This window comes from Tetrao urogallus (assembly GCF_951394365.1).
Source record: "Tetrao urogallus genome assembly, chromosome: 8".
Classification (NCBI taxonomy): Eukaryota; Metazoa; Chordata; class Aves; order Galliformes; family Phasianidae; genus Tetrao; species Tetrao urogallus.
The window spans coordinates 21,973,224-21,994,934 of NC_136821.1; the positions used below are offsets into that span (position 1 = coordinate 21,973,224).

The window sequence follows — 21,711 nt, forward strand, 5'->3', positions numbered from 1 at the left end:
ATCCAAGTACATGCACAGTTCTACATGTTCACAAGAGACACAAGAATTCACAGGGTACTGGAAATATTGTAAAGTACAATTGAAAGCTGCAGATCTTTACCTTCCTTTTTCATAACCTTTTCCTCGACGATCATTGGTGTAGGTTTTGCTGATGGGATTTTCTTGGTAACTGTTAGCATTAAATTTGGTTAATCAGACATATATTCAGAAAAGAGATTAAAACAAATCTACGGCTTTTTAGGAATAATGTTGGAAACACAACAAAAAATCTAGCCCAGAACCATACAAAGCAAGAAAAAAGAAGTGCTTGCTTCTTTCAATTTGCTGCCTTCTAAAGGGGCTGGTAACTTCTGTAGTGCAGAGAAGGTCATTATCCTAACGTATTTTGAATTCTAGCCTGATTTCCTGCTGCAGAATGGTAAATGCTATATGAGAAGAACTGGTTACCAAGTGAATGAAGATGCATCTTGTAACTAAGATATCCTGATAGACAAGTCAAGGCGGAAATCTGAGGAAAATGGAGATTTCACATCTTGAGCTTAAAGTGAAACACTTTTTGTCACTTGATCCAATTATACACTTCCTGTTTTAAAGCATCCATTGTCAACAACTAAATTTCCTATTTTCACTTAAAAAACTTTTTGTGTTCCTTTTACAAAATGCTGCAGAAGCAGTTATTACAGCTGTTTTAAAGACTGACAAATTGGTCAGATCCATGTGAAATGAATCATAGAATTGCTCAGGTTGAAAAAGATCTTAAAGAATATCAAGCCCAATCACAGCCTAACCATACTATCATAACTCTGACAACCCTCTGCTAAATCATGTGCCTGAACACCACATCCAAACCATTTTTTAACACATCCAGGGATGGTGACTCAACCATCTCCCTGGGTAGTCTACTCCAGTGCTTAACAACCCCTTCTGTAAAGAAGTTTTTCCTGATATCCAACCTAAATCTCCCCTGGCACAACTTGAGGCCATTTCCCCTTGTCCTGTCACCTATCATCAGCGAGAAGAGACTAACCCCACTCTCACCACAATCACCTATCAGGTACTTGAAGAGAGCAACAACGTCTCCCCTCAGCCTCCTCTTCCCCACACTAAACAGCCCCTATTCCTCAGTTGCTCCTTGTAGGGCATATTCTCCAAGCCTTTCACAAGCCTTCTTGCCCTTCATGGGACACAGTCCAGCACCTCCATGTCCTTTCTATACTGAGGTGCCCAAAACTGAACACTGTACTTGAAATGAGGCCTCACCAATGCTGAGTACAGGGGCAGGATTACTTCTCTAATCCTTCTCACCACACCATTCCTGATACGAGCCAGGGTGCCATTGGCCTTCTTGGCCACCTGGGCACACTGCTGGCTCATATTCAGCCAACTGTCCATCAGTACACCAAGGTCCCTTTCCATCAGGCAGCTTTCCAGCCACTCCTCCCCAAGCCTGTACTGTTGCCTGGGGTTGTTGTGACTAAACAAGCACATGCGTATTAGCTAAGTAACTTTCACATAAAGGCAACATTAAGGTAATTAAGCAGTAGTTACCCTCAGCCCGTTTGAGTTTTTCCTCTGCAACCCTCTGAGTGGTAATCTCAACTTTTTCATCAACAGGTTTCTTGACAACTGTAAGCAATACAAATATACTCATCATTTGTGTCATCTTGCAAATTATTTTTCAGACATAAAACAGGTAGAACTGACTTTTTCCTGTTTAAGATATGAGCATCCAATGCATTATTCAGCACACTGTTCACTGCCACTGAACAATAGTGGTAAAGGTATTCATGAAATAGGCAATACAGCCCACCTTCCCCTGAGAGATATGCATTGATCTATACGAACAGTTCTCAGAAACTCCAGCTTCCACTGGCTTAAAAACATCACTTAGGTTCAAAGCTAATATATTTTAAGAGGGAAAGATTATTGAAGCACAGATTAATTTTACTAACAGTTCTGATTTTGCTTCAATCATTTTGTCATATTCTCTCTCTGCAGGAAAATCTGAGGTGAGAGAACAGAAGGGTTGCCATGCCATGGCCAGGGCACTGTTCAACATGAAGATCATTCTCTCCTCTTCAAAGAAATGAAGCCATTGCAGTACAGCTTGAGGGAGTAGCATGAGAGAGGTCAAAATGAGCACTGCTGTTAATTTTGCAAGAATGACATACCTTTATGAACTGTAACTTCTTTCTTTTCCTTCTTTTCAGCTGTAATTGCTGCAGGCTTTCGCTCAGGCACAGGCTTCTTAGGAACTTCCACCACTTTAAAAATAAAAACATTCCCTAATGATGAAAATTACATTTTCTAAAGTCTCACAGAAGGAATTAGTTACGTCATTATAAGATTATGAGTTGAAACAAACACACAGTTTTGAAGATTGAACTGCTGCTATACATTTTTTTTTGCTTATTTCCATGTTTTTCCATTAAAATCACATTCTTGTCATAGAGGCATACTACAGCTGAAGCATACAAGGAATTGCAAAATTATCCCACCATTAGCATAAAAAAATTGATGTTAGAAAAATTTATCTAAATCAAGTCTATCTAGAATGCATGAATGTGTGAAAATGATAGCAGAAATATCCTGAACAACTAAAAATAAAACAAATTATAAACTCTTAATTCATATTAGATTTTAAAGATGGCCCAATCTGCAAAGTTTGCTGGTAATCCTATAATAGTGTATCATTTTCCATTTGCATTTACATTTTGCCATACCAGGGTCCTTATATTGTCAAGTCCTAGTTACAATTTGGCAGCATGTTTGGATTCAATTGGTAAAACAATTGTAAATCTTTTATACCTTCTTCATGAATGATTTGTTTTTCTTCATAAGCCACCTCCCTTTTCTCGTAAGTTTCTTCCCATTCCTCTTCTCCTTCATCATAACCTTCTTCCTTGAAATAATAATCATGATCTTCTCCATAATCTTCTTCCCATTCTTCATAAACTTCTTTGGGTTTTTCATATACTTCCATTTTTTCTGCATGAATCTCTTCTCTCCTTGCCATAGATGTTATTTTGACCTCTTTGGGCTTCTCTGGCAGTATCTCAGGAACTTAAAAACAAAGCAAAACAAAACAACCATGGTATCATCATAGCCTGGAATCTGCAAAGTGTATTGGATGTTTGCAGTTAGTGAAATTAGTTCTTCCTTGCAGACAGTGTTATGTGAATTTTTTTTTATAAGATCTTACAGATCTTATAAAAGATCATAAGCACAGACATCCAAGAGATGTCTTTTCCCGAAATAATGTTACTATTTTTAAGAGAGTATTTGTTGTGGGTTTTTTTTTTTTCTTTTTTTTTTTTTTTTTCCAAGTTACCTTCAGGTGGTGGGATTTCCTTGGGACCCTTTTTAACCACCTTTTTCGAGACTTTCTTTACTGGAACTTTCTTTTCTGCTTAAAATATATATATATGGAAATTTAAGTTAAAACAAAAGAACAAAACATAACTAAACATATGTACACTATCTAGTTACTTTAAGTACTCTTACCTGGCTTTTTCTCCTCTGGTGGTGTAATGAGGGGCAGAAGAATAGGAATGGGGGCAGCTTCTGAAAATATATATATATACATTTAGAACGAGTATGGTATTGAATTCTAATTGAAGAAAAATCTTATTGCATTTGAAAAATGAGATTATTTTTTTTTTTACTATACTTGCAGAATAGGAGCAAAATTGGTGCTCACTCTGATAGTTCACTGTAGCTGGAACAATGTGTTTTGAATGGAAATCTGTAGTCGGCCTTTACTTGCATACTGATACTTGGAAGCTTTTTTTCCTAGCACCATTCTCCTTTTCTTGCTGATAGTAACTCATCCAGATATAAAATCTTTTCCCTCCTGCTGTATCTCAAAGCATTTACCAAATTATCATGGAAATGAAACAAAGAATGAATTTCTAGGTCCATACTGAACTGCTGAATCTAGCAGAAACATATGTAATACTTGTCTGTAGTCCACTAACAGAGTCTGGGAAGCTAAGGGAGCTCCAACCTGTTCCAATCTGTTTATACAGCTTCAAAATAATCTTCGTCTTTTATTTTCTTTTATTTTTTTTATTTCTTTTAAAGAGCACTCCTATTTTATGGTTTTCACCTTCCACAATGCAAAATGAGTCCAACCAAGCAAAGACTTACTCTTACATATTTCTAAAGAGTGGACTAACCAGTTCCTATCAAAACCTTATCTGTGATCTTTCTTTGAGGCTCCTACTGCCTTGCTGTTTTAATACTGACATAAAAGAGAACTACAGAACAAGTCTAGAAGTCTAGTTTGTTATTTTACCTTCAGCTGGTTTTGGAGGTGGAACTGCTACCTTGGCATCAGGAACATCTAGAAAATATAAACATTTAACTGTGTAAAAGAAATAGATATATGAATTTGCTGCTCCCAGGACTAGCTCATGGTGTTTCATTTTTTCTTGTTCTAGCACACAGTTATCTTGGCCCTTAAGCATAAGCAACCCAATGTATAGAAAACTATTTGAATTAATCTTTCTTATCTGGCCAGACTTTACTGTTTTTTTGTGTGTTTTTTTTTTTTTTTAATTGTTTCTACATACTGCTCACCTCATTCTGGAGTAGGCTCTTCCTTAAGAACATTCAGAAAGGAAGATCATTATACATCATAAGGAGATTATTGCTATCTATTTTGCTTCCTTGGTTAATTATTTTTCAGCTGTGATGAGGACATTGATTATATTCATTGGTATCTCTTCATTGCTGTATTCCTCAGTCATTTAAATAAACTCATTTGTTCTAGAGAATATAGTTTCCCATACCTACCATACAAAATAAGACCCCAGACATGATGATAATCAGTGATTTTAAAGTTACCACAGTAGTAATCACCATAGTGTATAAGAATAAATAATTCCTCATGTATACAGGTAAGGCGTATTATTTCAGAGTGTAGGTTTGACTTACTACAACCATGAAAAAAGGATAAAGCAGAGCAATGCATTCTATGACAGATAACAGACACGCTAATCTTGTGCATAATCTTTACCTGGAGGCTTCAACTCCAGTTTGATTTCTGCAAAAGAAAAATAAATTTCTTTCAGAATTATTTGTTCCAGAATCATGCTTTAAACTCACAAATTTGCAGATGCTATGATCACAAATTTGTTTTAAAAATCGGCTAACCTTTGGTTACCAGATAGAGCTCTGCAGTGCTTCTTGCCTCTCCCCTTGGTTCGAGGCGAGCAATTACAGAATATACACCTGCAACAGCCAAGAATTTTCTATTAATATGACTTTATATTTAAAAGAACACACAACAAAATCTGATAAAGTAGCATCAATCCAAACATTCTAGGAATTTTTACCTTCATCGTCTGCAGTAACGTTGTGAATAGTCATATAATGACAACGACCTTCACTTCTGAAGCTGTACTTCGGGCTTTCTCTCAGTTCAGTGGGGCCTTTATACCATGTCACAACTGCATCATCAAAGGACACTTCACACTCAAAGGTAGCAGATTGATGTTCGCTTACTACAATGTTCTGTATGCTCTTTGTGAACTGAATTGGTTCAGCTGTTTTAGAAACAAAAAATAAGTAAGTTATTGTCTACTATTCAGGCTATTTAGCTTTCATGACAATAACACATTATAGTAAGGTATAATAATAAATAAGAAACAAGAGTTTCCATCTACTGTGAAGTTTTCTACATAAGAATGAAGATTAGAAGATGTAAGAATATAAATATAAAAAGATTGCTGTAGATAAATTATACAAGAGAAGTCATAAGGGAAATAAAGAGAAGGTAAAGAATAATTAAAGAAAAAGAGGTAATCCAAGGAAAAAGAGGAAAATATGAGAGCAACAGGAAAAAAGAAAATACAAGAAAATAGGACTGATGATTTCAGATCAAGAGGTCATTACTAACGATGACTTAGTTAAAAATATTAAATTACACAAATACTATCACATATGGTTCAAAGAGAAAGAAAAGCAAAACTTCTTGTATGATCAATTTTCAAGTTTGAGGATATTTCTTTAAGAAATCCCTTTTATTTTCATCTTTTCTGTTAATGGGATATCCAGCAACTGTTTATCACTACTGTAATAAAGATATTCTATATCTGTTTACAAACCTTCAATGGCCAGATCAGCAGTTGTTTCTAGATTGTCAAGCTTGCAGGTATACTGTCCCTGGTCTTCTGTTCTAACATCCTTGATGATGAGTTTGTGTACTTTGTCGGAGACTTGTGTTGAATATCTCCCTCCTATCTTAATTGGCCTCCCATTTCTATACCACTGAGACTTGGCATTTGGGATAGAAAACTGACAAGACAGCGTGCATGTGTTTCCTTCCTTGAAAGTAGTGTCATGAAGATGCCGTTCAACTGCAGGCTCTATTAGCATGTTAAAACATACATTTTAGAAGACATTACACAATATAATAAATAAAGTAAAAAATACTTCAAATACACACTTCAAAATATACTTACCAATCACAGTTAGTCTAGCACTGGCAATGTGTGGTCCACACACTATTCTGTAATTCCCTTGATCTTCAAGTTGGCAGTTTCTGATTTTCAGTATGTGGCGATCACCTTCAATTTTAATTTCATATTTGTCGCTGGAGTCCAGTTTCTGAGTTCCCTTGTACCATGAAAGCTTAATTTCTGGATAGTTAATTTTAATCTCACATTCAAAGACAGCATCTTCATCTGTTAAAACTGTTTGATTTTCGATGTCTCTGATTAGAGTAACAGGCTGAAAAAATATTAGTTTAAATTAGTTTAATCTTTCTTGTTATGGGTTTGAATATTTCATGAATCAGGACAAAAATATGTCACCTCTGTTTGTGTGAGCCGTTGCTGAATAAATGCTACAAGTTCTTCAAACTCCTGGTCCTCTTTTTGAGCCTTTTCTGTGAGCTCAATTTCCTGTAATAAGACAAAATGTACATAATGATTAGATACTAAATGCCAAGTTGGCATGTTTATCCAACACAGAATTAGTTCTCACATCAAATTTGATGTAACCATACTATAACTAGTCTATCTTCCCATCTTAAAAATAGTAGCCACATAGTCAAGGCAGAACACAGTTGGCCAGAAGGGCCATCCCTTCTTCTTTGGTTTGAGCATGCAGGAAATTGAGAACGATCAGTAAAACATCTGAACAGATTCCAGAAAAGCCTGTATAGAAAGTACAGGTCACAAGGTCTGTCTACAAGAACTTTGTTACTTCTAACAAAAACAATGCCATAGTGGCAATATATCTTACCAATCTATGGCTTTCTTCTTCTCTGGTCTGCTTTAGTAACTCAAAAGCTTGCAGGAGGCCACGGAAATCTGTAATTCCATACATGCGAGCATATTTCTCGTATTCTTTGGGATCAACATTTTTGAGAAGTTCCAAGATATCAATAGTCTGCTCTTCATCTTCCTTCTTTTTTGTTGGAATTCTATTCAAACCAATAACAAACATTAAATTTATTAAGTTTCCTAGAAAGACGTCCACTGAAAAAAAATCCATCAACTTAGAACTGCTATATACAGCACAATCCTTTAGTGTAACCTAGTCAGGTGCTTCTATTTTCAGTACACAATTAAACACGTATAATAAACATTAAACATTGTATCTTGATCTGAATCTTATAATCAGAAAGTTCTGTGTTGATGGGAAGGTAGTTTATACAAATTCTGTGTATACCTTTTCAGTTTTCCCCTGACATCCTCTTCAACAACTTCTTGCTTCCTTTCTTCAACTTGCAGGTTGACACTCCTCTCAATTTCACCATGTTGGTTAAAAGCTACACATTTGTACATGCCAGAATCTGTTTTTGTTGTGTCCTTTATTTCCAGTTTGGCTTCATCTCCTCTCTGCTGGATTATAATGCGACCACCCTGGTTGAGTTGCCTCCATTTCCCCTTCATCCACTTAACATTTGGAATTGGGTCTCCTCCAACTTTTGCAATAAATGTTGCAACAGTCTCTGCAGAAAGATGCAAATAAGAAGGCTAAGTATTTTCTTGGTGTTTCTATGACAGCAGGACATGATCTCAAGCATCAGGCATACGCAAATAGAAAACAGGGTAATTTTAGAAAGAATTCTTACTTTCCATGACTTTGATACTCTGAGGCTCTGATACAAAATAAAGTTTTCCTTCCATGTCTGCTTTCTTAGCTGCTGGTGCAGCTACTGCTTTTTCTGGGGAAAAACAAACAAACAAACAAGATTTACAGTATCGCAGAATAGGTAAGGTTGACAGGAGCCTGCAGAGGACTCAAGCTGATTGCCCAGAGCTTTCTAGATGAAACTTTGTAGTCTTCAATAACATTAGTTGTGTCGTTTATATTTTCACAGATGCAAATTCATAGATGGATATGCAAATAAGAAGCTTCACTTTCTAAAATGAGTCAGTTTTTAATGAAGTATTTTCTGTCTATTTCTGGAAATTTTATTCCAAGTTATTTGCATTTTTTAAACAGTGATCTGTTGGTTGTTTTTTTTTTTCCTTTGTGTAGTACTTATCTTTCCTGCTACCCACATAGTGACAAAAACTGTTTCTACATGTTACTGGATCTTCATGACTTGAATGCATTTGTAAGACAGGACACTACATGGAAGGTCTCATGTTAGGCAATATTTACTTCTAGTTATAATTTCAAAATGCACTGGAGCTTTAACAGCTTTGAAGCAACTAACCTCTAAGGCGACATTATGAATCAAATTCCTTTTCTAATTTCTTTTAATAAACACTGCTACTACAAAAAACATGCACAGATGAATGTAATTTTAACTAACTTAGCTTTCCTTTTTGTTAAATTCTGTGTTTTGTTTTAGGAACTAAATTCTTAATCTTTTCAGTGAGGATATATTACTGGTTTGACACTGAACTCACAGTTTATGTTGATATTTATATGTAAATTATTTTTCAATATACCGTCTCCCCAGATTGCATAGTTTTGCAAAGAACTAAAAGATACTAATTGTTTCCTGTTAGAATATTAGTATCTTTGTTCCACACAAAACAAAGCAGGATGAAGTTTTATTTTAGATTTCCATTGCATGGTTTGATTTTGCCTTGAACTGTACCTTTAACTGTCACTTTAGATCTGCAAGTGTCAGTGCCAGCCACATTTGAAGCTTTGCACACGTATTCTCCTGAATCAGATTTGGTAACTGCAGCAAGTTCCAGAAGAGCTACTCCATTAGCAAAGCTGAAGCTGCATCTTTCTGAAGCTCTTATTTCTCTTCCTGCCTTCAGCCACTGAATCCGGATTGGCTCTGATCCTCTGACATGGCAGCTGAGCTGCAAGGTATCACCTTCTTCTGTTGCTGCTGGCTGAAGAGGCTGGTCAAAAACTGGAGGCTTTTTTGGTTCTGAAAGGTGAAAATGCTTCAGTGAATTCTCCAAGAAGGAAAGTATGATTAAGAGTGTAGGAGAAAGAGATACATGTGATTCTTAAGAAAGAAAATGACAAGGAATGAGCAAGAATAAGAAGTCTGAGAATCCCAATCATAGTTTTAGGAAATATAATTACTATCTAGACAGTATGCTTTGAATGCAAACATGCAATGAGTGCTTTACATAACACATTCTCTGCACACAGTAAGGACATCCACATGCAAAAAATAGTAGAACTCATGTACTGCTGTTAGTCTGTAAACTACATAAGCACTGGTAGAGAAACAAATATAGAATCTCCTGCAGTAGCATTAGGACAATGTGCCATGCTGCTCCAGCTTAGTTGTAAGTGCATAGAAAAATTGTTATTCTTAAAAAGAAAAAAAAGAAAAAAAAGAGAGAATGATTAAAGATTCAACCAAAATATCATGTTAAAGATTTCAATGTTTACTTTAGATAATTCATAGTAAGTAGTGAATAAATAAAGAAGCCACTCCCTGAAGAAATGGTTTGATTTCCCCCAAATTGAAAGATTCCTTGATATTGTGGTTCAAATCAGCTTTATCTTGTCCATCTCAGTACAAACTATTGATGTTAAGGTAAGCAAACACATATAATCACATGCAATTAATTTGTTAACTGTACAAGTTTATAAGATAGAAGCTGTATATTTGCAGCTAACATACCGAGAAAAAGTAAGAAGTAAAGAAAAACATGGCTTCAACTAACCTCTGATAACAACAGAGGATGTACACAACACACTTCCTGCTTCATTGGACACCTTGCAGGTATATAAACCAGCATCTGATTGCCCTACGCTCTTGATATGCAAAAGCAAGGTATTGTTTTTGAATGATATTTCACAGTGAGGACTTGAATGAACTTCCTGATTGTTTTTATACCAAGAAACAGTGAGAGGTTGAGAACCAGCAACACGGCCCTCAAGTTTAAGTTCATTCCCTTCTGTTTCTTCTACTGCTTCAGACAGTTTCCGAGTAAAAGTAGGTGGAGTTTTTCGTTCTGTAAAGAAAGAACACATGCATCAAACCTGAAATGAATAAATCTAAATAAATTATTTCAAGAAAAAAAATAACATTGGGGAATCAGTATTTGCTCTCATTTAAACAGGACTGTTTTTCCATTTTTAAGTGAGAGTAAGCCAAGATCAATAGCAAGTGTCTTAATCATACATTCACTGTTAGTTGATTTTCCTATGTGCATAAAAGCAACTACAAAAAACCCCACATCTTTTACATTGATCTAAGGCAACTGACCTTAAAAACACAAGATTTTCGTTGAGTTATCAAGAAAGAAATAATCCAAAGACAATAAAGAAATTAGTTTGAAGACAATATTATTTCTTTCCTTCTCCCATTGTTGTTAATGACCCTTCCAAATTCCCTCCAAAGACTTGTACGTACTTCCAGATAGGTGTTTTTGAGGTGTATCACAAAAGTTATGCTTCAAGTTTTTTCTCAAACTTGTCCTGCAGCAATTAAGCTAGCTTCCTTTTCAATTAAAAGAAATGTACACACAAAGTATTATTTATTCAGTACCTTTAACATTCAGTTGTGCTGTACAAGAATCCTTTCCAACTTCATTGCTAGCATAGCACGTATACTTTCCAGAGTCTCCCCTGTCAACTCTCAAGATGGTCAAATGGGCTATGCTTTCTACATAACTGATCTGATAGTTTCCTCCTGTTCTAATTTCCTGGCTATCTTTTGCCCAGGTGACTCTAATTGGCTGTGTTCCAGAAATGTGACACTCAAAGTCAGCACTTTCTCCAACAATACCATCCACAGGTGTAATTGGGGTATCAAAGAATGGAGGAGTCTTCCCCTCTGAAGAGCAAAGGAAATAAAAAGCATCATGTTAACATCTCAATTTGCTATTGTAAACCTCCCTGAAATAAATACTACTATTTTTACAATATTAAATACATATATAAAGTAAATGTGAGTTTTAAGATATTTCCATTCAATAATTCACAGCCCACAGACCTGTAAGGACAAGTTTGCCACTAGAAGAAGCAGTTCCAATAGCATTGCTCGCTGTGCAGGTATATTGCCCCATAAAGCTCTTCTCGGTCTTCAAAATCTGCAGAGTTGCTACATTATCTATGAAGGATGTGTGAACATTGTAGCCTTCTTTTATACGCACATTGTCTTTAAACCAAGATACTTCAATAGGTTCTGAACCAGCAATGCCACAATCAAATGTAACTGGCAAGCCAACAGTTTCATGAACATCTCTCAATTTTCTTGTAAAAGAAGGAGGAAGTTTACGCTCTGTAAGAAAACATGTATTGTACGGTGAGTGCTTTCAAAAGCTACGCAACTGTTGCAGTGTTCACCAGTAATTACTGATTAAGCGATTCATAAAATGCAATTCTGCTAATAACTTATCAAAAAATTTCATCCACTATATCATTTAATTTGGGAACTGATGTATAAATACCACAGTACATCTGGTTGTAGGAAAATATACAACAATTCGGCCCTCAGTTAGCCTGTTTAACACCCAGGACTGTCAGGCAGAAGCCATCAGAAAAATTTCCTAAGTGTGTAATGAAGATGCAGAACCTCCTATTCCTACAGAAGAAATGGGATCAGTGAGAGATTAATTTCAATTTGTTTTAATGGAAGGCCTTTGTTAATAGAAGACGGGGTATCTTACTGGCCAGGAAAGAGCAAAGCTTTTAAAAAGGAAAAAGCAATCTTAGTTTTTGAAAGAGCAAATATACTTAAGAAATGTAGGCAATTTTCCTAATTTTTAGAAAGAATTATTCACCTTGAACGGTAAGCAAAGAAGATGAAGTAGCTTCCCCAACAGTATTTTCTACTTTGCAGATGTACTCCCCACTGTCACCGCTGTCCACTTGGCTGAAGACCAGAGTGGCAACTTGGTTCTTAAAGTGCATTTTCACAGTAGCTGTTCCTCTCAGCTTTGTATCCCCTTTGTACCATGACACAATCATTTCTGGTGTTCCAGCAACCCGGCACTGTAAGGACGCAGAATCCCCAACAGTCACCTGCACTGGCTCCAAAGGTGTAACGAAGTAAGGTGGTTCTAAAGAACAAACACATGGTATTAGCACAAAAAAGAAAAAGAAAAAAAAAAGGTATGGCACAGTGACTACTAGTGGTTGAAATAGCAGCTGATAAAATGATAGTGGCTTGATGACGCACCTAGTATTGTAATTGCACCATGACAATTATCTTGCCCAGAGTCATTTTCAATATGGCAAGAATACTGCCCCTGATCTTCCAGTTTGCTATTAGGGATTTCCAGTATGGCAGAAGTTTCTGTAGTGGTGACGCTACACTTTTCAGATTGTTTTAATATTACTCCATTTTTCTTCCACGTCACTGAAATTGGTGGAGTACCCGTATATGTGCATTCCAAGATTAAATTTTTTCCTTTCTCTACACTTAAATCATTCACCTTCATCACAAACTTCGCTGGTTCTATAACAAACAATAAGAAGAAAATAAATTAAGTAAAGCCATATTATTTCTATGAAGAAGTGTAAGAAATAGTCTGCACAAACCTTTGACAAAAAGATGTGTTGTGCAAGAAATCTTCCCTGCCTCATTAGAGACCTGGCACGTGTAGTCTCCACTCTGAAGTGGCTGTACATCAAATAGCTCCAATTCTGCAATGGAGTCTTGCAAGGTAATGTTGCATTCGTGTCCTGGTGCTAGCTCAACGCTACCTCTAAACCATTTAATTTCCAATGGAGGAGAGCCTCTCACGATACTTGTAAATGTGATGTTTGCTCCAGATAGAACATTAAGTGGTTCAGGTTTCTTCACAAAAGATGGTGGCTCTAAGTATACAAATAAAACAGACAAAGAAGTAGTACTCTTGATCTTCTGATGAAGAGCGTGTAACAAAAGAATTAAGACTTTTTGCAAACAAATAAGTGTATCTGATAGATACTGACCTCTAACACTCAAAAATGTGCTGCATTCATCAGATCCAGCTACATTAGTAGCTGTACATGAATAAGTTCCCATATCAGATTCCTGAAGCTCATTAACTTTCAGAGAACAAGTATTGTCTGTAAGGGTAGCCTGATATTTGTCTCCACTGGTAATCTCCTGTCCATCATGAAACCAGGAAACAAGAATGGGCGGTGACCCATAAACTTTGCACTCCAGAACAGCAGAAGAACCCAGCTGACCGTATGTTTCTTTCAGTCTTCTTGTGAAAGAAGGTGGTATAATACGATCTGTATTTGTTTAAAAAAAATAATAAAATAAATGAAAAACTATCGTACAGAAGCTTAAATTATAGAATGTTCTCTATGTATCATAAAATCAGTTCAATTTCTTTTACTGTACATACATTATCAATCTGCTCCTGCATGCCTATGTCAATGAGAAGTGGAGAGTTGATGACTAAGGATATTGATGACTAAGGCTGGAGATTTTACTCACACACTTTTAAAGGGCAGGATTTTTTGTTTGTTTGTTTTTAAGTATTTTTTATACTAAATAATATTGCACCAGTTGTCTGAAAAAAGACGCTTGGATTAAAGGTGAAAAAATCAAATCCTTGCAGCAGTTCCTGCCCCTAAGATGTCAGGTAGGCATCTATCCCTGACTCTTGTCATCGTCATGTGCAAAAGAACTGAAAAATTATACAAGCAGTGAGTCTCCCAGACTGTCAGTCCTAAGAAACAGTATGCTACATAAAGGCATTGTAAAGGAACTTTTGATCAGATATGACTCAAAAAGAGTAGACAACTAACCTGAAACTTGCACTGAAGCAGTGCAGCTGCTTTTACCAACACTGTTTTTCACCTCAAAAGTATATTCTCCACTATCTTCTAGTCCTGCATTGAGGATCTTAAGCCCAGATACTTTGTTGAAGAAACTGATTTTGTATTTATGGTCAGTAGACAATTCATTCCCATCCTTAAACCATCTAGCAGTAAGCTCTGGTGTGCCATCTACTGTGCATTCCAGAGTACAAGAGTCTCCAGCTGTAACTTTCACTGGACCAGGCTTCTCTACAATGACTGCAGGTTCTGCAATGAGATGTAAGTCACAACATTTTTAAAAACAACAATGCAAGAGTTATTAGTACCGTAAAAATTGAAATTTTTAAGCATTAGTGTTTTTTTATTGCTGTTGTTTTTGTTATCCCATGCTACCCACCGAGCACTGTTAGTTTGGCAAAGCATTCCTGAAATCCGGCATCATTTTTTATCTGACAAATATATTTCCCAGCATTGGCTGGTTCTGCATTTCCAATCTTCAAAGATGCAACGTTTTCTGAATAGGAAATCCAAAGATTTTCACTTTCTCTAATGATCTCCCCTTTGTCTTTTAACCACAGAACAGAAATGGGCTGTGCTCCTTCAACTGCAGCTTGTAGTTCAATTGTCTCCCCAGCCACAACAGTGATATCACTCAGCTTCTTCACAAAGGTTGGTGGTGCTATTTAAGAGAAGATTGTAAAAATCACAGTCCAGAAAAGGAAAAGCAGGAGGACGGTAACGGGAACAATGACATTCTGAGAAGATGCCAATCTGTATACAAACCTCTCAATGTTACAGAGCCAATGCAGGAGTCACTTCCCACATCATTTACAGCTTTACAGTGATATTCACCAACATCTGCAGTATCCACATTGAGAATGTGAATGCTAGCAAGGTAGTTCTCAGACATGACCTTGTATTTCTTGCTGCTTCGAATTTCTCGCTTGTCTTTATACCATGAAATCTGGAATGGAGGTGTGCCCTGAAGCTCACATTCCAGATGAACATCAGACCCTTTCAAGGTCTGGACTGGATGAGGCTTCTTGGTAAAAGCAGGGGGTGCTGAAACAAAGGAGTTAAAATTTGTGTTATTTGAGCAGAGGACATTAAAGAGGGGAGAGTATTCAAGTAGTCAAACTGATACGGAATAAAAAAGGCAAATGATAAATAAAAGAGATCTCCCACAGCATAACAAGCAGGCAAGAGACTTTGCATCTTTTCCAACAGGTTTTGTCCCTTCCTATTAAAGAAATTGAGATTTAACAGCTTTTCCACACAGGAGTACTCTTACAGGCAGAAAGGCACAGGAAAGAACTTGGATTCTCACCTTTCACTTTCAGTGAGGTGCTGGTGCTAGCACTACCAGCTGGGTTCTGGGCTTCACAACTGTAGTCACCAGTGTCTTCAACACTGAGGTTGTGCATTTCAAGGACTGCCACTGAATCCACAAAGGACATGCTATATTTTTCACTAGGATGGATCTCAGTTTCTCCTTTGTACCAGGTGACTTTAATTTCGGGAGATCCACCTACTTTGCACTCATACCTAGTGGAATCATGTTGTTTCACAAGTCTTGAAGAGTCTAGTTTCTTAATAAACCTTGGCGGTTCTGGAAAGCCAAAAATGGGAGATGATGCTTTAAACTGCGCTGATTCTTTGAAAAAGCAGGTAAATACGTAACAGAAAATATAAACTTTGGGGACTTATGCAAACATTCTAACTTTGTAATTTCTATGTTTGTTATTATTATTAATTCAAGTTTGTCCAAAATGTATATTAGGTAGCAAACAAATTCTCTGTTGGCATTTCAGTTAGTTTCTCCTTACTTTCCCATTCTACTTCTCTTTCTTTACATCCAGTTTAGATCAGCTGATGTGTGGTTTTCTTTAATAATATCCTCTTGCAATATGTGGATAATAAGAATGACCGTAGAAATGCAAGAATTCAAACTGTTCAGCTAGGAATTATTAAGAGAACTTATGCTGAGTATTATAGCAACTGCTTTATAACCTAACAGGTCATTAAGAATTGATACAGTCAATAAATATACCCGAGTTAAAACCCTTCACACATTCATTGCAAAACCAAACATAAAGGTGCATACAAGGAAGAAAAGTCCAGAAGCTTAGGCACCACAAATAAAAGATGTTCAAAACAGTCATGCTGGGAAGAATTATGAGATGGTTGGTATTACTGAAATTGGTTATAAAGATCCTGTGACTGCACAGTAAACTAGATACATTCTTTTCTGTTAGGAGAGAAAGGAGCAGATGTTTGATGTTTTACATCAAAAGTAACACATGAATGATTCAGAATCACAAGACTCTGAATACGCCTGGATCAAAGATAGATGTAGTACAATGATGAGGTGGTAATGTGGGCGAAACCAACGGATCTTTCTACAGTTAAGTCCCTGTTTGCGCATCCGTCTGCAAAGTGTAGGAAGAATATCTGTTTTATTCTGGGTTCCTTCAACCTGTGGGATGTTTACAGAAGATCCTATGTTGTTAGTAACAAAACTTCCTTTGAGTTTCTAAAAATAGAGATGATGTCTTGTTAACACAAGAACTCTTGAAATCTCAGTAATTTACTATCAATTTTCACACTGATAAACAGATGATTGCCTGTCTGCATACTGGTCAGTTGCTGGCCAGTCACACTCTGACTCAATTTCTTTCCAAAAATGAGAACATAGCTTAGTAAAGCACATACTTAAAATGTTAAGTAGTTTCTAAAAGAGTTATTAAAGCTACAGATTTAGAACACTAAATCTAATTTAATTTAAAATTTAATTTAAAAAACTGGGAGATGCTGAAAGTCAGTTGGACACAAGATCTTGATTCTAGAAACAAAGCTATATATATCATAAAGATGAGACAGCAACTTCCCAAATTAAAAAAAAAAAGGTAAACCAATTCATACATAAGATTACACTTCCAAGTACTGTAGGAATTTTATGACAAATTATGAGAAAAGAGAAAACCGTACAAATTCTAAAGAATGTAAGTAATGATAAGATTAAAAAACATAAAAGGATCGATTCACAACTTTGTGAATAAAGAGTTGCAGAGTAAGAGAATTAATAAGGTTAGTCAAGATCCTTCTATGAACAATAACTTCAGTCAAAAGAACATACTAGTACTGTTATCATTCACAATAAGCAAAATTGTGATTCTGGTGCAAGCAAGCTTGAAACCTTCAAAAGAGATTTCTTTCTTTAAAAAGAGATTTCTTTAAATAAGATTTCTTGCTACAGTATTTCAATAACTTTTGTAGGACAATCTATATAAGAATAGAATCTCTATTTGCCACTGAATCCACAGGTAATGCAGTTTGCCACAGTCCTCATACACCCAGAGAGAAAAATCTGTATGGAAAGAATATGCTCCAGATCTATCTAATACTTTTGATGTGTTTTTTAAAAAAATCTTAGTGGTGGTTCAGCTTCTTCTGTTATTTGTCTCAGAGTAGAAGTTACAGTATTTACTCTTGAAATGTTTGCATGCACATGTGTGCTGTTCTGTTGTTTTTTTCACCTCAAAGCTTACACAGAGGAAGAAAAGAATGCCCCTGAAACAACAGGGACATAGAAAGTCATACATCATTTAAGTAGTTGATTTTATGTTTGTCCTTTCATAAAATAAGCAGGAATAAGATGTCCGGAACAGCTATAAATATAACCAAGGTTCCCACCTACATTAAGGAAATTACAGTAAGATACAAGTGCCACTTACACGGGGCCAGTTTTAAAATTAGACCTTCAAAAAATCATTACATCCACACACTGTGTGGAGAAGTGTTGGCAGAATGATTGTTTTGCCACCAAGTCTGCCTCTAGATTCTACAATTTTTCCTATTCAACAACAGTGGTTTTCAATGATTTTACTCTGGAAGAGTGAAAATATTTGCAGGAACTGAACACACAGAAAAAACACATTTAAGTCTCTTAGGATAATCTGCTTCTTCCAGCTACCGTTCCCTCTTCTAGATCAGTTAGTGAATGACATTTCTACAGAAAGACTTTTAGGCAGACAGCTTTTGCTGGCTGATGGGATCATTCATAAAGGCACAATGTGGTATTAAGTAAATTTTAACATTTCAGTGAGAGAATTCCTCTGGTAGGACTCACTGTATCAGACCAAAAGGAAGATGGATAAGCATTTAAATATTAAAATAGTATTTACATGAAATAACAAATCTCACTGTACCCTCTTGAAAAGATTGTTAGTCTCACATATGCACTATTCAGGGTGTCTACTTCGCAAATCAAAGTCTGCTGAACAGTAGAGCTCCCAGCAGTACCTTGTACAGTCAGCTGGGCGGCGCATGCATCCTTTCCAACACTGTTGCTGGCAGTACAGGTGTAGAGTCCAGCATCTCCTTTACCCACTTTTAGGACCACCAAGCTGGCCGTGTTTTCCACCAGCATCATCTTGTAGTTGCCACCTGGGCGGATCTCTCTGTTGTCTCTGGTCCACACAATCCTCATGGGTGCGGAGCCAGTTACATGGCACTTAAAGGTTGCCCTTTCCCCTAGTGCCACATCAATAGATACTGGCTTGATGTCAAAGAAGGGTGGTTGTAGATGTTCTGCAAAGAGGAAGGCATGGCAGATCTCACCATCAAACTTTACCACACACCTCTCGACACCATGCCCATACTCCCTTACCACCATACAATGAGTGGAGTGCGAGAAAGAGTGAAGAAATAAAAGAGGAAATAGTTACAAAGTATCTCTGTTTAAGAGCAAGATACAAACCTGTAAGGAGAAGCTTAGCACTGGAAGATGCAGTTCCCAGGGCATTTTGGGCTGAGCAAGTGTATTGACCACAGTAAGCCATATTAGTTTGCAAGATCTGAAGAGTCGCAACATTATTTAAGAAGGTTGACTGCACATTATCGCTGTCACTTAAGAGAACCCCATCCTTGTACCAAGAGACCTGGATAGGCTCTGAGCCATTTATACGGCAATCAAAAGTCACTGGAGCACCAACAGTTTCCTGAATATCTTTCAGTTTCCTGGCAAATGTAGGTGGAAGCTGACGTTCTGCAAGACAATAATAATCACCACCATAAGTAGGAAGCTATCCTGTTAACCTAGAATTACTTAACATACAGAATCCAGTAAGAACCCCTTTTTGTAAACAACAAAGAGTTTCTACAAAATACCCCAGGAAAGAGTGGCCTTGGGCCCATCACCTTTAACAACAAGCAAAGCTGTGGTAGTAGCAAAGCCAACACTGTTTTCTGCTTTGCAGGTATATTCTCCAATGTCACTGTCCTCCACGGTGGAGAATGCCAGCGTGGCCACGTTATTCTTGAAGTGCATTTTGTAAGCCTGTGTTGATCTCAGTTTGGTGTCTTCTTTGTACCAAGACACCTTGATTTCTGGTGCACCACCAATCTGGCATTTTAAGACCAAGGGCTCGCCAATCTTCACCTCCACACGGTCCAGGTGTGTGATGAAATAGGGTGGTTCTAGAGAGGAAAGAGCATAGTGAGTAGAGGCAGAGCATCACTGGGGTACCCTAGGGGATCAAGGGTGGTGCGTACCTAAGATAGATACAAGGCTGTGACAAATATCCCCACCCGCCTCATTTGACACCTCACAGGTATATTCGCCTTCATCACTCTTGGTGCTGTTGAAGATTTCAAGAATGCCAGATTTGTCAGTAGTTGTAACACTGCAGCGTTGAGACTGAGCTATTGGCATGCCATTTCTTTTCCAGGTAACAGAGATGGGAGGGGTACCCGTGTAGATACTTTCCAAAACAATGGACTTTCCTTGTTCTACACTGAAATCACTTAACTTCTTCATGAAGACTGCAGGCTCTGTGTGGAGGCACAGGTCAATAAGATGAGGGACAAGTATGGCAGTGCTGCAGAGACACATCTATGCATAGACAAAACACACACCTTTCACAAAGAGTTGAGTTGTGCAAGAGGCACTGCCAGCATCATTTGTGACAACACAGGCATAGTCCCCACTGCTCCCTGGCTCCACGTTGAACAGCTGCAGCTGTGCCTTAGACTCATCCAGAGAAATGGAGCAGGTGCTGTCTGGCACCAGCTCCCTGATGCCTCGGAACCAGGTGACTTTGAAGGGCGTGCTGCCCTTGATATGGCTAGTGAATGTCACACTTGATCCAGGCAAAACTTCCTGGGGATCAGGTGTCTTCACAAAAGAAGGTGGTTCTAAGGTCACACAAAGAAGTGAAGAGGGAGAAAGATATTAATAGGAGATTTCCTGTTGGGGATGAAATCTAAAACAGGTTTAAAATAAAGAGAGTGCAAGGGAGAAACCAGAAAAAATACATGAAATAAGAGATATGGTATAAAGAGGGAAGAAGCGTTTTGTAGAAGGGTCTGTGATACCCTTCCACTGACCTTGTACAGTCAAGAAGGCACTGCATTCATCAGATCCAGCCACATTAGTTGCCACACAAGTATATGGCCCTGTATCAGTGACATCCAGGGCATTCAGCTTCAAAGCACAAATGTTATCCAAGAATGAGATTTCGTATTTTTCCCCACCAACAATCTCATTCCCATCCTGAAACCAGGCCACAGACATGGGGGACGTGCCAGACACTTTGCACTCCAGCAGCACTGAGGATCCCAGCACCCCATTTGTTTCCTTTAATTTTCTTGAGAATGAAGGAGGAACAAGGCGATCTAAGTAAGACAGTGCAGAAGAAGAATAAGAAAAGTGCACGTTGGTTGTTTTTTTTTTCAGTGGAAAACGAAAAAAATAAAACCATCCAAAACTCCTGTCTTTAGAAAGATAGAGAGCTGACCTGAAACATCAACTGAAGAAGTGCAGCTGCTGTCCCCCACCTCATTGTGCACCTCAAAAGTATACAAGCCCCTGTCACTCTTCTCTGCAGAAAAGACTTTCAAAGTAGATACGTTGTTGAAAAAGGTAATCTGGTATTTGCGGTCGCTCCTCAGCTCTCTGCCGTCTTTATACCACTTGGTGATAAGTTCAGGCGTCCCCCCTACTCTGCACTCCAGGGTAAAAGGGTTGCCTGCCATCACTGTGATCGGCTCAGTCTTCTCTAAGATGACTGCTGGTTCTGAAATAGGAAGGAAGGGGAAAATGCATCATCAGGAAATTCACCTGCAAACCACTAAGCAGAGGATAAAAGAAGCAAATAAAGGTGGTAGAGGAAACTGTGCAAGCCACAAGATATGGTACCTGTGGAGCAGGCTATACCCACCTAGGACTTGTAAAAATGCAGAGCACTCCCTCATGCCAGCATCATTTTTAATCTGACAGATGTACTTTCCAACATCCGCTCCCTCAGCACTGGCAATCTCAAGAGTTGCAATATTGTCCATAAACCACATTTGGACATTTTCACTCTCCCTAATAACTTCACCCTTGTCTTTCAGCCATACAACAGAAATTGGTGGGGACCCTTCCACCACTGCCTGCAGGGCTGTTGGCTCTCCAACGAAGATTGCAGTGTCACTCAGCTTCTTGGCGAAGCGTGGGGGCTCTGATGGTAAAAATGAGGCAGAGGAGATTAATCACACATGCGTGCTTGAAAGAGATGC

The 21,711-nt window shown here is 37.6% G+C and overlaps 1 protein-coding gene across 1 annotated transcript in view; it reads right to left on the minus strand.

The window, feature by feature from the left end:
- The window catches only part of TTN (titin), a gene marked incomplete at its 5' end in the record, with an annotated part of 236,845 nt that overhangs the window by 146,531 nt on the left and 68,603 nt on the right, over positions 1-21,711 (minus strand). Inside the window, 36 exons of the mRNA XM_079538876.1 lie at positions 101-169; positions 1,549-1,626; positions 2,172-2,264; positions 2,809-3,063; positions 3,332-3,409; positions 3,505-3,564; positions 4,298-4,552; positions 5,021-5,047; positions 5,158-5,235; positions 5,340-5,549; positions 6,111-6,371; positions 6,468-6,735; positions 6,819-6,908; positions 7,252-7,432; positions 7,681-7,963; positions 8,087-8,179; positions 9,068-9,355; positions 10,110-10,400; positions 10,937-11,224; positions 11,384-11,671; positions 12,174-12,452; positions 12,572-12,850; positions 12,934-13,212; positions 13,330-13,617; positions 14,140-14,418; positions 14,549-14,830; positions 14,935-15,213; positions 15,479-15,760; positions 18,454-18,741; positions 18,911-19,198; positions 19,351-19,629; positions 19,705-19,983; positions 20,068-20,346; positions 20,539-20,826; positions 20,949-21,227; positions 21,372-21,653. Coding sequence (XP_079395002.1) covers positions 101-169; positions 1,549-1,626; positions 2,172-2,264; positions 2,809-3,063; positions 3,332-3,409; positions 3,505-3,564; positions 4,298-4,552; positions 5,021-5,047; positions 5,158-5,235; positions 5,340-5,549; positions 6,111-6,371; positions 6,468-6,735; positions 6,819-6,908; positions 7,252-7,432; positions 7,681-7,963; positions 8,087-8,179; positions 9,068-9,355; positions 10,110-10,400; positions 10,937-11,224; positions 11,384-11,671; positions 12,174-12,452; positions 12,572-12,850; positions 12,934-13,212; positions 13,330-13,617; positions 14,140-14,418; positions 14,549-14,830; positions 14,935-15,213; positions 15,479-15,760; positions 18,454-18,741; positions 18,911-19,198; positions 19,351-19,629; positions 19,705-19,983; positions 20,068-20,346; positions 20,539-20,826; positions 20,949-21,227; positions 21,372-21,653 — 8,043 coding nt within the window. The remainder of the gene's footprint in view (positions 1-100; positions 170-1,548; positions 1,627-2,171; positions 2,265-2,808; positions 3,064-3,331; positions 3,410-3,504; positions 3,565-4,297; positions 4,553-5,020; positions 5,048-5,157; positions 5,236-5,339; positions 5,550-6,110; positions 6,372-6,467; positions 6,736-6,818; positions 6,909-7,251; positions 7,433-7,680; positions 7,964-8,086; positions 8,180-9,067; positions 9,356-10,109; positions 10,401-10,936; positions 11,225-11,383; positions 11,672-12,173; positions 12,453-12,571; positions 12,851-12,933; positions 13,213-13,329; positions 13,618-14,139; positions 14,419-14,548; positions 14,831-14,934; positions 15,214-15,478; positions 15,761-18,453; positions 18,742-18,910; positions 19,199-19,350; positions 19,630-19,704; positions 19,984-20,067; positions 20,347-20,538; positions 20,827-20,948; positions 21,228-21,371; positions 21,654-21,711) is intronic.